The sequence below is a fragment of the Rhyacophila brunnea genome, unplaced genomic scaffold (genome assembly GCF_057557595.1).
Source record: "Rhyacophila brunnea isolate RB1 unplaced genomic scaffold, BYU_Rbru_1.0 scaffold_15, whole genome shotgun sequence".
In the NCBI taxonomy this organism is placed as follows: Eukaryota; Metazoa; Arthropoda; class Insecta; order Trichoptera; family Rhyacophilidae; genus Rhyacophila; species Rhyacophila brunnea.
Window position 1 is genome coordinate 34,524,707 of NW_028232806.1, and position 17,742 is coordinate 34,542,448.

The window sequence follows — 17,742 nt, forward strand, 5'->3', positions numbered from 1 at the left end:
AAGATGAAAGCCACAATTTAATTCAAGGCGCATTGTTACAGATATCATAACCGTGTCTTTATTTCAGATCTTGAAAACGAATCGGTGTCAAAGCAATAAAGAATTTTCTTTGACATTATCGTAATGTTAAGAGTGTGAGAATAAAAAATGAAATATTAAACATAGGTCGATAATGTATTGTCTGTCACCTCTTTCGCCTTGCTCGCGGCCCAAAATGGTGATTGTGACGTCTTGCAACAGACATTGTCAACTGCCATAACCATTTTTCCATCTGCATCATTAATAATTTCAGGCATTTTCAGATATTTTTATCTAATAATAATTGATAGCTAGTAATATTAAAGTCATGTGTGACCTTATTCACTGGTATACTTAATAATAGTCTATCTATGATATGTTATCGTCCCCCTTAGCTATAAACAGCCAAGCTGCACGCTTTCCATTTGATAGGACATGGGCTAGAATTCACATCATACAGACACGACCATTAGAACCAGGGAATACAGAAATAATGGGAACTAAAATAGGTACCTAACGGGTAAGGCGATAGCAGGTAACCGACTCGAGTAAAGAAGAATCCGGGTTAAACTTACACACGTGTCAAGAATACCTTGTACGTCGAATACTGAAAACTGCTCTCGGAATGTTGGTGTATTACACACACTATTGAACGTGCATAATGCCTGGTTCATTTTCGTAGGACACTCACACATTCAAAAACTCTGCATCAAAATGCGGCGTATTGAATATAGCCTATCGGTATTCTATTTATTATCTGTTCTGTGATTAGAACGCTGAACACGTCCTCTGGAACTGCTCGCTGATGGGATCCAACAGAGCAGAGCTGTTTGCCAGGGTCCGTCCACACACGGGATTGGCCACGCCGACTTGATATCGACTATTTTGAGGCGTTTGAAAAATTCGTAGGACAGAATAATTTCGCACAGTTTCAGTACACGGTTAAATGTTATTAAAGATACATGACGGCAGAGTAAGTCAATTTTTTTTTATTTTCTAAAACTCTTTATTTAAACACTACACTTTGCAGCTTCGTTTCGGAACAAGGAAGTGTGGCACTAAAATCATTTCATTCTGACACGTTTAAAGCATCATGGAATGCGCCCGTGCACAAATTGCGGCTGCGTATACAAGGCGAGTGGAGATGGGGTAACTCAAATCAAGTTCATCTTAATATTTGGGCAAAATTGGTTGGGAGGTCATTTATTTTCGATAGTTTAGTGTTTTTTCATCCATATCCTACTTACTGAGGATCGTGGTATTTGTAAAAAGTTCATATTCAGGACACTATACTCCTCCAGTACTCTCTGGACACAACTGAGCGAATTGCCGATACCGGTGAAGATTCTATCACTCACAAAAAATACCAAAATAAGAATATTATTATACTCTATACCTTTCATGTATAAAAATATATATTTTAATAAATATCTGTTAGCAATATTATTATTCTAAATATATGTAACCGGTCCTGATCGTTATGGAAATATATAAATAAAGTACCTACTGTGAAGGCTAGGGTTGTGGGTGGCTTCTAATAAACAATTATATTTTACAGAGTTAGACAGACAGCGTACAGTTTTTAATATCTATTATATACATATAACCATCAATGCTAATACTTAGATACTCGTAATATATACCATATAGTGAGTAAATAATAGTGGAAAGGGGTGGAGGTAGGCTGTTAAGATTCGACATAAATAGTGCATACTATACTTTATCAGTCATACTTATTTGTTTTCATCGAACTAAGAATACACTTTGCAGATGGTGCTGGTTAGTTCTTAAAATTCAATTAAACTCTGCCTAAAGTAAACCATAATAATTTACATGCTATGGCCGATCCGACAAAAAATAGTGCACACTTTTCAGTCATACTTGTTTCTTTTATTTAAAATAAGAATAAATATTAAAAATGGTGTTGGTTAGTTTTTTTTAATCCTTTAAGCCCTGTCTAACTAAACTAATCGATAAAAATATTCTTCTATGTACTAAATATCTAAAATTATGTATAGTTTAATGGCATAATTTTAGATATTTTATAGATAAACGAATATTTTTTGACTATTATCTACTATGAATGGCTTGTATTAGGCAGGGTTTAATTTAATTTAAAAAACTAATAAATAATGTCTACAGTAGTCTATGAGTAGGCATAATTAAATGAAAACATAGACGTTTAACTGACAAAGTTTATAGTGCACTTCTGTTTATGTTGGATCTTAACAGCCTACCTCCACCCTTCGCCACTGTTAAATATTAATACCAATAAAGTATAGAAGATTCCATTATATTTGAAGACCTAAATAATTATTATATAGTTGGCTATTTCAATAAATAATTAAACCTTTTGCAAAATCTAAATATTATTCTAAGATTTTCTTTTATTGTTTTTAAAAGACTTCAACGGTAGGTCAAGCGAGAAAACCTAAGAAACAATATTTTTTATGTGTAGTATTGCAAAGTTACTATCAAGAGTCAAGACGAAGAGTTACTGTCAGGACGTAAGTTCTGGGGATGAGTTTATATTCCGATACCTATAGCCTAATCCCTACAATATAAATAACTCAATATCACAGGATTCGGTACCAAAACTAAAATGGGTTTCAACTCAATAGGTACTTGGACAAAATCCTCAAACATAAACATACACTATCTAAACATTGTAGTCTTAGTTGAAAACAAATGCGTTTGTATGACAAAGCTTAGTGCGCACTATTTATGTCGGATCTTAACAGCCTACCTCCACCCTTCGCCACTAGTAGATAATATATAGTTTTTAATAATATCTCTTGAAGTAAGAGTCACCGCAGAATTGTTACGCTAACATTTCGAGTGTGTTTAGGAAAAGGGGCGTAACCCTCACAGAACCAATTTTACATGAGAGGCAAAAAACGTTTTTTGAATGATTTTGGTTCAATATTAAAAAAAATAAAATAGGCACACACATTGGGTGCCAGATGATTGATGATTTGGTGTAATATCTTTTTGATCTAATAATAATTAAAGAAATTATTACAGAAAAATCATTAAAATTGAGGGTAAATGCTTTTTGCCTTAAATCAAAACTTAATTAAAACCTGAATTTAGATAATAATTCGGAATTTGTGGCTTACTTCCTTTTTACAGAACGAGTATTTAGTTGTATACATTGTTAATATCTAATAAAAGCACTTTTCGAAAAATCGAGGGTTACGCCCTTTTTCCCAAACACACTCGAAATGTTAGCGTAACAATTCTGCGGGTTTTATAAAAGCTCCTGAAGATTTTCATCTTGACCATTTAATACAAATTGAAGGTAACTCATATTAAATTAAAATATATATTTTATTTTTTAAATTGAAAGTTAGGCAACACCTGTATTTTTTAATATAATATTATTAACACTCTCTTGGAATTGTTTATAATATAAAACAATGCGCTTGACCTTTCGCGATTTGACAAAACGTATACACGGCACCTATCCATCTCTTATCGATCAGTGATTCTAAAACCTGAATCTGAAAATAAAAATATATTATTAACATATTAATTATTATTATTGTATGTATCAATAACTTTACAGCTACAAAGGTATTAAGTGTCTCTGTTGACCCCATAGTCCCGAACCAGTAAGACTGTGGGAGTACCTACCTGGTATATTTTAATGTTGTGTTATAAATTGAATAATGCATACATAATGAGCCTATGAAGGCATAATTAGTAAGATTTCGAATAGATTCGATATACATACAATGATTTTAAGTTGTACCTACACATTTATATCACGTTATTATTGACTATCGGTTTTTGTGTATTAAATTAATACTAGTTTAAATTATCGTAATTACATAGGAGTCTCGTAGCATAATCAGTTAATGCACAGACTGGCGCGACACCAATGGTTATACGGGTTCAAATCCAGTCGAGGTTCCTTTTTTTTTTTTACAAATATGATTTTTTCTAGTGTGTACATCTGAGGTGTTTTCAAGTTATGTATGTTCAATTTATGGAATATTACATTCTCAAAAGCTTGTGAATTATTCGTTGAATAAAAGAAATAGTTTGTATAATCTATCAATGAATTGTCTCAAATTGCAAGCTCGATCTTAATAGTTAGTTGATTGGTGAACCATTCATCTTAAATTCTTCTTCTTCGATGGTGCTACAACCTCCTCCACCGCCATCCTCCAGTCGGAACGGTCCTCCGCACGTCTTTTCCAGTTCCTGATTTTTAGCAGCTGGTTGGCATCTTTTGTAATGTTATCACCCCATCGTGTGCGTGGCTTTCTTACTGACCTTCCCCCCCCCTGGGTTTCCTTCGAGGATCTTCTTCGGTATCCATGACTCAGGCATGCGCTGGACATGGCCTGCCTAGTTTAGCCTCTGGAGTTTTATGAAGGTAGAGAGTTTTGAATCTTGGTATAAGTTCCGTATTGTACCTAATTCTCCACTCCCTACCATCATTCATTGGTCCGTATATCCGCCTCAGAATATTTCTTTCAAAGAAGTCCACCATTTCAGCTGCTTTCATATTTAGCGTCCATGACTCGCGCCCGTATGCAACGACTGTGCGTATGACGGTTTTATAGAGCCGTTCATATTAAATTACCTACAATTAAAATCGAACTGTCGCGTCACCCATATATCTTCATTTGGCGATAATATTTGTAAATAACAACAATCGATCACTTTAATTAGGCGAATTAGATAACGGAAGTTCAACAATCTGTGATTTGAATATCCCTCGAAGCTTTCCCACATACCTACTTACGGTATACATTCATATCGAAATGAGTCTACGGTATGATGTCATTCTCGAATCCACGCTGCTCGGTACCAGAACCTTTAACTCCACTTACAACTGTATGCCGTTGTAAGCTACATTATATTATTTTTTATTATACCAATCTCTTTCTTAAAGTCATTCTGATCTGAAACAATGGGGCGAGGATTTTGCATACATTAAAATAATGTTTATCACACTCTTCCATTCAACATGCTGTGCTCCGTAATGGCTTGGATACGCACAGAGATGGACTAAGTAAAGGTATACAATATTTTATTAGAAGAATTTTTTGTCACGTAGGTAACATTAAAATACAAAGGCATTTGAATTCATTTAGTGCGTTAATTTAAAGTTGTCTTATTTCCAAATATTAAATTTTCTTTACAGCACCTCCACATTGATTCCACTTAAAGACGAAAAAATAATTCCTGTGAAGTTTCAGATTGATTGAATGAAAGGAAATGATACCTCTTGATCGTTTTTTATTATTATTTGTTTCTTTATTAAACACCACAACAGACCGTGAAGCCCAATAATAGTGGTAAAACTCCCAGGCTTGAGGAATTTACATATTAGATTACATAAATATATTTTGACCTCACTGGGAATCGAACCCAGAACTCCGTGATGGAAGGCCAGCGCCTTGCGCACTGCACCACAAATATTGTACCACATTTTTATTAGCACGTATTCTTGTTTGTCCAGTACAAATTTTTTCTTGGTCCAATACAAATGTTGCATTATAACTAACTTCCCGACTTTTAGAATATATCAAAACACGATGACAATGCATTATTTTATTACTTTTAGCCATCTTTAAGCAGAATTGAATTCATTTTCAGTTAATTCTGTTATGTATGAAAAGTTATTTCGGAAGAAATCCGTAATCTAATCCACTTTCAGTTAATTCTGTTTTCTATGGAAAGTTATTTCAGAAAAATCCGTAAAAAGTAAAATACTATTATTGGTTGCTAAGGGGTGGTCCTAACAGTAGCTAGTACCTTCAAATCATTCAAACTAATTACACGCTTCTCGCTTCGACGTAAAATAATTTTCATTGTAAACACAATCTTCGTAAATATCATTTGTAAACTCCTCATTGGTACGAACTGCACTAGACTGCAATTCACTCGAGTCCCTTCTGTCAATTCGTACCTAAGATTGAATCTTTGGTGGTCAAGCATTCAATAAATCAACTTTACGTCATCCCTTAATACAAATGTTACATTTATTTAGAAAATACTTTAGCTGTATTTGAATTACAGGCTTCGTATAATATATGAGATTGTCTTTGTAACCAAGAATAATGAAACGTCCGCTTACAATAACCAATATGGAATTTAAAAAGATAATCAAAAAATCATTTTTGCCATTTGAATGTCCTTAATGCAGCTCTGGTTGTATTATGCTATGGCATAAAAGGCTTAGCCTATTACATACATAGAATCGTGTTCCCAATTAAAATTGTTCAGCGATCAGCTGTGCTGACAGTATGAAGCGAGATCCTTTTTTGGGGTGAGCGCAATATACTTCGTGATTACTTTGACTTCTTCAGTGAATATTATTTCAATATTATTGATCGAAACTAGAGCAGAGTGCATTTAATTTTTTGCCTAGTGCTTCTATTTTTTGTGCAAATTAGAATGCATTTATAGCTGCCATCATCAGCTACTCTTACATATTTGTATTATTTTTATCCAACCGTCAAATGGTGTGTACCTACTTATAAATATTTTTGACGTAAAATGTTATATATTTTGTTATACCTACATAGATACATAACCTCGCCCCTCGCGATGTCAGCCTTTCATATCACCTATGTCTGCTGATAGTAGGTACTCCGAAACTTTTTTTGACTTGTGTAGTAAAAAAATACATCGTTTAAAAGGTTATATATGTGATAGAGGTCGCAAATCAGATGAAATAGCAATACCCAAGGGACACTAAACGCCCACAGGGATACCCTAAAACCCGTTGGGTAGACGAACGTATTTTGGTGTGTTCATGGCAGCAAATAATTAGGGACTGGGAAGACTGGAAGGAGCTAGAGGAGGCCTTCATCCAACAGTGAATCGACCCCGGCTGATGATGATTATGACATAATTTGAATTTTTTTTCATTCCCGGAGGGGGGTTTGCACCCAAATCCCCCTTTTTTACGCGCCTAAAAGTATGTCACATAAAGGCAATCGACGTGCTTTGTTTGATTACGGTTTTATGACGTGACCATCACAATGTACCCTGTCTTATAAAGAGCATGTCATCATTGCTTTAAAAAAATCTTAAAACTGCAAAAATGACGGCCATGTCAAAATCCCTTTCGATTTCCTTCTTATATAAGACCTTTTATTGACTTACCAACATTTTTTGAAAATGGAAACTCATTTTTTTTATTGAGCCCTATTAATTGCTTGCGAAAATTTATATATTATGTCGGCCGGCCTATACTAGGCTAAATAAGCGGTATTGTTGAGTTTTTTACACGCAAAAGTGTTGTATTTAATATGGATAATAATAAATTATTATATTATAGGCGGGAAACATGTGACACTTAGTGTTTCCGCTTTGACACCGCAATTAAAAATGAAATATATTTCCGCTGATAAATGAGATCAGCTCTAGCTATAAGAATTAAATCAGTTTATTATTAACACGTCTTAAGTCTACAGAATCGATATGATTAAGTACACTATCTTCGACAGTTGCTTTATTAAGAAATATATGACATTAAATTTATGATTTAGTTTAAATGGTTTTATGTGATTATATCGAAGGTTTATTTTTGTTTCATTTTGACTGTACATTGATTACAAACTGCGTAGGTGTACCTATATATTTCTAACATTATGAAATATATTAAATCATAGTTTTTTTTTCAAAATGGAACTATAAAAGGAAATAATAATAATATATACATAATATGGGAAGCAGGGTAATTACCATGAGATATGTGAGTTGAATTGAATATCAACAGCTTACTAATATATATTATGGTTCCTGTCTATTAAGTGAAAGCCAGCAGCAAAAAGATGAAAATGAAAATAGCCGATATACTGGATTATTTGTTAAGTTAGGTTATCATTCTTTAATTATTGATGAATTTTGCCGAAGTCGAATATGAAAATTGCCGCTGTTCCCGCCTGACTTCCAGTAAACAGACTTGTACCAAATATTACAACGTTTTTCTTAGCTCGTATTCTTATTTGTCCGGTGGTGGTTTGTTCGGTATAAATCTTGCAATCGATTTTTAACTAACTTCCCGACTAACTAGACATTTGAAACTTTTAGAATATATCAGAATACGATGCCAATGCTTTTTTTTTAATACTTTTAGCCATCTTTAAGTAGAATTGATTTCATTTTCAGTTAATTCTGTTTTGTATGAAAAGTTATTTCGGAAGAAATCCATAAAAAGTAAAACTATTATTGGTTGCTAAGTGGGTCCTAGCAACTAAATTATTAATATATACGTGCGTTACTATGGAAATCAATATGACATTTTAGTATTATTTATATCAGGTACATTTTTTTGATCGTTTAAACTAGTCAAGTCAAGTTTATATGATTCAACAGAAAATTTAAAAACGTTGTATATAAAAAGTTCTTTTTATCTTCTATCATTCTTCTTCTTTTATCATCTAAACTGATTTTCAGGAGGGATGTGAAGATAAAATAGATTATTGAACGATATAAACGATTTCATATATTTTATTTAAAAAATTAGATAATCTATAATAAGAATAATATCTATAATCAAGAATTTCTATACTTTCCAGAAAATGTAGTATGTGTTCAATTTTTCTATATTAAACATACATCATTTTAAAACATCTCATGCATATATTATACACACTAGAAAAAATCATTCTGTAGAAAAAATACGGGACTTGAACCTGTATCTGCTGGATTCGCACCAGTATGCTTTAAATTACGACGATTTTTATGAGTAGTTGTTACATGAAATGCTTATCGAATTGCGTTATAATGTTACCTATCGGTTTTAGTATATTAAGATAGGTCTACAAAATGATTTTTTCTAGTGTGTATATGCATGAGATGTTTTCAAATTATGTATGTATATTCAATATATAGAATCTTATATTATCTATATTATGAAATCAACATACCTTCTTTAAAACAGTGAGATGGAAATTGGGTAGAGGGAAATGAAAACATCATACAGACGATCTAGATTTAAGAATATTATCTAGTAATTTATACCTAAATATATCAGTTAAGTACTATATATTACAGTTAATAAACCATAAAATGATCGAATTGAGTATTAACATAAAATCAAGTATAGTCGCAATAAAACGGTATTTAAAATAATTATAAGATAAAAAGAACTTTTTATACACAACGTTTTTAATTTTTATGTTGAATTATTATGCTCAATATGCTCAAACTTGTACTTGATATGAAGTAAATAAAAAACAAACAAATATAGAATACTAAAATGTCATTTTGATTTCCATTGTAACGCACGTATACATTAATAATTTAGTTGCTAGGACCACCCCCTTAGCAACCAATAATAGTATTTTACTTTTTACGGATTTCTTCCAAAATAACTTTTCATACAAAACAGAATTAACTGAAAATGAATTCAATTCTACTTAAAGACGGCTAAAAGTATTTTAAAAAAATGCATTGGCATCGTGTTCTGGTATATTCTAAAAGTTTCAAATGTCTAGCTAGTCGGGAAGTTAGTTAAAAACGATTGCCAGATTTGTACCGGACGAACAACCACCGGACAAATAAGAATACGAGCTAAGAAAAACGTTGTAAAATATAAAAATTAAAGAAAAACAATGTGCAATAGTCACCAATACCTTTGTATAGTATTAATAAACTCAAACACTATATTATATTATCTTAAATTAGTATATTGTCTATGCACTGTATATAATGCATACAATTAGATTGGGACCGGTTTAAATACCTGTTAATTCAAATATATCTTCTTAGCACGGTTCAATGTACTGATCATAATTTTATAGCGGATATGCCGTACTATTGTTTATTACTTAATAATATTGTAAAATATCTTTATATTATCTCACGAGTGATTGTTAATAGTAAAAAAATATCGCCCAATAAAGCAATAGAGTTACCTTATGCAATAACACAGATATTATTTTAATATATACACGTTAATCATATTCAATGTGTTGTTTTATACTCACTTAGATTCAATTCAGGTAACTTTGACCCGCTTATAAAACGATTTATTATTTTATTTTATAATATACTCCCATGAAAGTTAAATAATGCACTTTGTCCACTACTCCTGTAATGACGTTTACCCTTTGAAAATAATAATTATCCTGTTCTAAAAACCAGAATCGCATCACCTTCTTGGCTTCTCAATTTATAGAAAAAGTTGTTTTCAAAGAATTTCGTGGTCTGATAGAGCCAGGAAAAAATTGTAAGGTAGTAGATTAGCTGCTGAAACCAAAATCTTTCAATGCACTGTTTATCAATGGGCTAAGGGGTCAAACTGTATTATCAATCATTATGGTATGATTTTTATTTCAGTCAATTTTGTTCTATAGTCATTAAGGAACTGAGCGTATGGCTAAAAATCTTTGTTAGTCAATATTTTTGTTATTGGAGAAGAAATTATCGTTAATATTTGCCCGGATCAACTCCATACGGGAGAAAATGTACTGTGGTATGAGATTTGCTAAGTAGAATAATACAGAGGTATCTTAAAATTTAATTTGTATTTAAGTGAATACCGTTTAGCTTGCCCTCTTCACACGAAATTTTGTTAGATGGCATTTTATATATTCGCAGATTCGTAGAGAAAATACATTTTTTTTTTAATTGATGGCACCCAAGTTATTCTGCTGAACTAATAATACCATTGCACGCCTGCAAGTGGGTCCTATCACTTCGATAAAATTGCATATTATGCTGCTACAGTACATTTTGATTTCTTTGAAGCAGCTTCTTTACCTTGCCCACTCCACATGCAATTTTGTTAGATACGCAATAATTGTTAGATTTAACTAAGCTCAGAAAGAAGGTGAATGAAAATTTATCATTATGTAGATAGAGAAAATACATTTTTTGAATTCTTAACAATCAATAAACAAAAATACGTTTTGAAAATGACACTTTCTGCAAATAATAATGAATTGTCATAAAAACATAGTATCTATGCAAGTAACAGAAGATATAATAATAGCGCCTGAATACGTGCATGGATTTACTGGCGGCAATAGTGCTTATGATATCATTACAATAACTATTTACACGTAAAAGTGCTGACTGTCTCTCCAATTCATTCTTTTAGAGTGAGCGAGACACGATGTTGTCATTGTATTGTACTATTTCGTACTATTTGACAGCTCGTGAAGATCGGTCAACCTGTAAATTCGTTTTTTTGTCGGCAGGTTCGCCATCATCGTTCTTCTGCGCAGGCGCAGATTGAAAAAATCTTACTGTCTCATAAAAATTCAGAAGCTTCCAAACTTTTTTGATTCATGCATGCAATCTTGCCAACTGCAGACATGTTTACCCATACATTTTCTTACTGTCAACAGTAAATCCATGCACATGTAAACGGGGTATAAGTAGGTATTCATTTGTTTTTTTTAAATCTTCTATAAAATGAGTGGGTAGTATGCAAGTGACAGTATTTACGAACTTCTTTTTTTTTTTTTAAATCTTGTTTAAAATGTGTATAGGTATATCAGATTACAGCGTTTTGAATTTGGAATGGTTACACCATACCTATTATAAAGAAACAAATATCGGAAAATACCATTTACAAGTTTAATATAGGTATATGATTTTTGATACTAATTAATAAACGTCTAGCTTTGACGATGGTGATGCCGCCTATATTTCTTGTGTAATATTGAAATTAATTATTTCCAGTTCAGTAAATAATAAAACAGTGTCAAAGATTGATTGCTGGTGATTGATAAATCTTTATAATATTATAAATGAATATAAAAAATGGCTAGTGAAGTTAAAAACACAAAAATAATGGACACGTCCGGCCAAAATGTCATGGAGGACAGTGACTATGTAAGCGGCAACCCTGCCAACGTCGCTGAGATGAAGTTTGAAAATTCCCTCAACACCATGGCGTCAGACATGTGCGAAATGCCCGATCACCTGTCTAAGATGCATTTTCAAATGAAGATAGACGAGCCAGTCGGCCAGCCGGAAACGGACGCGCCGCCGCCATCTTGTAACGGGGCCAACGGGAAACGGCCTGAGGGAGGAAGTGACGTCAACAAGCTGCTCGTCGCTTCCAGAGAAGGTCACAGGAAGTCTTGCATGGAAGAAGAAAGTATCCGAGAGAGATTGCACTCTGCTTTGCTGAAGGAGTGTGCGCATATTCTCAAACAAGAGGAGCAGAAGTATACTAGGGATTCACTACGCAGAGTCTTCCAGGATAAGGTCAGTGACTGTTTACATTATTAATTTTATTGACACTCTTTTGATACCGTTTTATACTTTTATTCAACTTTTCTGTATGTATGTTCCAACGATTTTTTGACATTTATAATTATGTACACTATATTATTCACGCAAGAATAGGTACTCGAGTATTTTTTTTAGTTTGTATTATTTTATTTAAATATAAGATATGAGTTGGACCTCAAAACTTACCTACAGATAATAATTACAAGTGGCATTTACCCTGATAAAGCCTGCCTGAGCTTGCCTTAGAAGATTATGTTATACACAGGGAACACAAAATTAATGGGAACCGGTTTACCCAACCGGATATGGAATATCAGGCTACGGATGTCGAATGTGGAGACATATGGGATAGTTTTAAATTAATATTAAAGAATTATGTTATTTTCAATAGATACGTCTGTGTTTTAATATGCGGACGCGCACACCGAAATTTCATTTGGGGGATCCCATTTTGGCGGGAAGTGGCGGGGTAAACAAAATCTAGCAAGTGACATTAACTTCCATATTTACACTGTAAATACCGCACTTTTTAATGCACTTTTAGTCTAGCGACAAACATCTGACCTACTGAACATATATAATTTTGAAAAACACTTTCTGAGAGAGTATATTATAACCAATAGAAAAAATCTTTTTTGAAAAAAAGTAAGTCACCCCGACGGGGAATCGAACCCTGTATCTCCCAAGTTTACGCCTCATCCGTCGCATTTATCCATTATGCTACTGCGTGACATACTAATAGCGTCAAATTTTAACTATTGGTCAATTTTAATACCTACTCATCAGCGTTCTTCCAAATCAAGCTACTTTGCCATTCGATTTTTGTTTCTTAAATCAAAGTAGGTACGTCGTGGAATTTCTCCAATATTTTTTTTAGATGTAACTACTTGCACTTGCTAATGACCTACTATTCGACTACGAGTTATTGCACGTGGTTATCAAATACGCGTGGTTTAATGGTCCTAATTATTAGGATCGTTGGTATCCGTTTATGTCATCCGCACTGTTTTGACTTTAACGTTGGATGCCCTAGATAATTATACCAATTTATGAGTGCCACAGTTATTCCAGTAGTCACAGACTTTGAGTGTTGTAGAGAAGTACCGAGAGAAGTCGGGCTAGTCCGTTGAGAAAGCTCTTCGACGGCGAATCATCTGGGCTACAATCCTCAGTCATGGGTCCTGACGAAAAATAAGAAGAAGTATTAAGTATTATATTTACCGACATATTTTATTTTTTTCTCGTTGGGTTGGGCATGGCCCCCACATCCTGAAGCGGGCCCCTCTAACTATCGTTTTCGACAGTAGTATTCCTTAAACGGTTACCTACCGCGGATCCCCAGAGTCAATGTGATTCTGTGTATTTTCATCGATTTATAAATATATCCAGTTGATTTCTTTTTGTAGTAGCCCAATTACATGCAACCCTTCGCCATATCGGATAAAAAGCCATTTTGTAAGTCAGGAAACATACTTAATAAAATAATTATAAAATAAAATTCTAAATAATATGAATTATCATTTAATTATATCAAATCATTATATTATTATCACATCAAATTGCATTGCAAAGCCCTACTTTTTTTTACTATTCGAGAAAATTTGTGGTATGTTTTTCTTACTTACCTGGTCGACCCACCACGCCAGGCCGCCAGGCTAGAGTCCTGTCAGCCCTACCCTTGTAAGGGCCACGGAGTTGGGTCATATTTATAAAGATAGCCTGCATTCAAAACCTTGGTCCATGGCAACTAGCTTTCATGTTGCTATCTTAGTCTATCTGTTATTATGTGGTTATATGTAACGATGATACGATACACTTGAATACAACAAGACAGTGAAGACCGGCCTTAAGACATCTTCTGTCAAATTAATTTTCGATTAGCGAGCATCGCACAGTGCCCGATAATAGCCTTACACCGTGCCGAATAAAGACATCAGCTCGCGAATTATTAATATATTTTTTTTACGTATCGAAAATATTTATTCACTTTGAAGTATCACGCTGTCTCAGTTATAATTGGTTTATTGGTGGCGATTAAAGGAACGGATTTCGTTGGGAAATAATTACTGCTGTCGGGATTGGAAAAAAAAATGACGCATGGAAAAAGTCAATTATAAAAGTCGAAATGGGCATGTGTGTAATAGAGACAGTACACTGTGTGTCTGACAATCTTTCACGTCACATTATTATAAGTATGCATACATACCAATATTAATATTATTTTATTTTAGTCTTCGTTAATCCATCAAGCTACGTGTTAATCCATTTATAAACGACAGGTTTTAAACCTGTGTTCATAGACATTTATAAACACACATTTATTAAGGATTTTCTACATCTGATTAGTGATTAATCAAATCTAATATAAGTAGTAATAACCAAATAACATTTAATGTCACCCAGTAATTAAAATTTAATATATACGATACACTAATATACTCAATTGATGAACGAAAAGTGTTGTAAATTTATTTATTTAATGTATGTTTGTCATGATAATACGAGTATTATTGTAAAATGTTTGTTAAACCGGTAAAATTACGTAACTTGAAAATTAACATACAATAAATTATTTTAACATGGAAAATGTTTTACTCGTGGTCTCCGACACAAAAGCGTTACGAAAAATAGACGTCGAATAACTATAGACGCGCAGCCCGCCCGAGCCCCGCCCCAATTACTTACGCGCGCCGATTATTTTCATTTTACGTTCAGTAGCCTACATTCTGTGCGACGTATTGTTCGACTGTTATTATTACTTCTTTAGTTTTATTATTGTACCTAATTACATAATTTTCAGAGAAGTAAAATTGTTTGAATCCTTTGGATTCGGTTACTTTGACAAATAAATTTTCTTTAAAATTTGGACAACCAGCATTCAGAGAATCAGTAGGCAAAGCATGTTTCATGCCGTCAGGGCATAAGTAACTACCATCTGAGGAGCCTAGGGGGGTAGAACCCCCGTGAGGCGAAAAGCGCGTAGTTTATTTTTTTATTAAAGATTTAAGATAATTTTGAAATATGTTATCAGAATCATGCCTGTTGGGAAAATTCTTGAAGAAATATAAGTGCCGGAGAGTACTCGAACCTGTATCAATTAGTTTCCGGTCAATGTATTTTACCAATTTAGTCACCTACAAATTTAATAGAGCTTTCGACCGTTTTCGAGAATACTATAAAAAAAAGAAATTCCGTTCACAATGAAAGTCGATACCTTTTTTAGCTCTCTCGGCCAAAATAACCGAGATTATTGGGCAGTTAAGCCTAGTTATAGTTTCTCGAGACGAGAATATTATCATTGATGACTTTTTGAGAAAAGAGAATTTTCGAAATTTTGGAAAATTAATTTCTCGAGACGAGATTTTTCAATCACACCATCGACTGCACAGTATCTAATTCTGACGAAAAGTTTTAATCGGATTAAATTAAAAGTAATCCGAAATTAACAATAATTAGTCTTCAACTGAAGCGTTTCTCAAATTTCGTTAATATTGTCTATTGGTTCTTATGGTCTGAATTGATTCAGTAAACCAGCAGCGATAGAAACTATTGTTTAAAAAAAAAAATTCAATATGTGTGATGCAGTGTTGTTACTTTTACCATTGTATGTAAATTCAAAAATATTTTAATAACTATCCAAAAATCTAAATTTAAAAAATGTCAACAATTAATGACGGAACGTAAATTAATTAAGAGAGTTCTAGTTGTCATTTTAATTTGGTCTATACTTGTCATGTTCACTAGTTTGATTTAAGGCAAAACGACATTCTATGGAAAACAATAAAAGTCTTATTTCAAATTGCCCTTGTGTAAAGTTTCAAATTGTCACTTACAATATTTTACCACGTTTTTATTAGCTCGTATTCTTGTTTGTCCAGAACAGATTTTTTCTTGTGTGTCCAGCACATTTTTTTCTTGTTTGTCCAAGATTTGTATTGGACGATTGAAGATTTTTAACTAACTTCCCGACTAGCTAGACATTTGAAACTTTTAGAATATATCAGAACATAAAGACATTGCATTCTTTTAATACTTTTAGTCATTTTTAAGCAGAATTGAATACATTTTCAGTTAATTCTGTTTTGTATGAAAAGTTATTATTGTCAGTTGCTAGGGTCAAATTATTAATATATGCGTACGTTACTATGGAAATCAATATGAAATGTCAAAATGACATTTCAGTAAGTATTCTATATTTATTCAGTATTTCTATCAAATAATACAATAAAAAGTTTTTATTAATACATAGAATTGTCAAGTTTATATGATTCAACAGAAAATTAAAAAACATGGTAGGTATACAACAAGTTTATTTTTATCATGTAATTATTTGTATAGAAATCACGTTTCTACCTATGTTATAGTGTATATTAAATTGAATAATTGTTGAGTATTTTTATTTCAAAGCCACAGATTTCATAATAATTATAACAATCTAATAATGACCTGTTACATTAAGTGGTTGGTATACGAAAAACAACAATAATGTCTGACCTATAATGACTTGTTTTTTTTATAATAATAAACTTCGTTTTACGATATACGATATCCGGTGACTCAACAGCTGTACGTCTCGTATAAAATTTCTTGTCAAAAGGTGTTATACTATTCTCCATGAAATTGTGTTGATCAAATCATATATTTTATTCGTGTTTCAAATACAAAATTTCCTGTCCATGCATATATAAAGTAGTAAGATTCTTCGAACACTAGTACAGTTAAGTTATTTTGTGGTAAGGAATACTATCATGAGATTTTTTTGCGGTTTGCAGTATTAGCACTGGTTAAAAAAGCTCAGAATAATAGTGAAAGTCATTATCTACATTTTTGAGATATTCGTAGATTATTTTTGTTTTAGCTTACCTGAAATACAATATAAATTAGTTATTTAAATTTAACTGTTTTTCTATTCATCAAATAATTCACAATAAATCGTTATTGAATAAAAAAAAGGAATTTATTAAATGAATAGCGTTTGTACCCAACTTTACTTAGGGATTTTCTTTGATGTTTGTGCATTGTTACTACTCCTTAGATAAACGTGATAAAATGGTTTCTTTATAGGTTACTCACGCTAAGCTTTTCTAGACTACTACTGTTGTGAAAGTCTTTAATTTGTAATGTCCACAAAAATATGTAAAAAAATAAATAAATTGAATTGAAATTGAAATTTAAAATACCCTTTTCCGTAGATGTACTACCTACGTTATCACGTACATTATGTATGGATACAGTAAACGACGCAATCTCGGATTTAATATTAATTTAGCCTAGATAGATGTCTTTTCACAACATTTTTCTTAGGTCGTATTCTTATTTGTCCGGTACAACTCTAGCAATCGATTTTTAACTAACTTTCCGACTAGCAGGACATTTGAAACTTTTAGAATATATCAGAACACGATGCATTTTTTTAATACTTTTTGCCATCTTTAAGTATAATTAAATTCGTTTTTAGTTAATTCTGCTTTGTATGAAAAGTTATTTCGATACCATTATTGGTTG

At 32.5% G+C, this 17,742-nt stretch overlaps 1 protein-coding gene across 1 annotated transcript in view; it reads left to right on the top strand.

Annotated features, from left to right (window-relative positions):
* Nox (NADPH oxidase) overlaps nucleotides 1–17,742 on the top strand; it is a 202,229-nt gene that overhangs the window by 22,506 nt on the left and 161,981 nt on the right. The window contains exon 2 of the mRNA XM_085942785.1: nucleotides 11,680–12,210. Within this exon, the coding sequence (XP_085798911.1) occupies nucleotides 11,761–12,210 (450 nt within the window). The 5' untranslated portion in view covers nucleotides 11,680–11,760. The remainder of the gene's footprint in view (nucleotides 1–11,679; nucleotides 12,211–17,742) is intronic.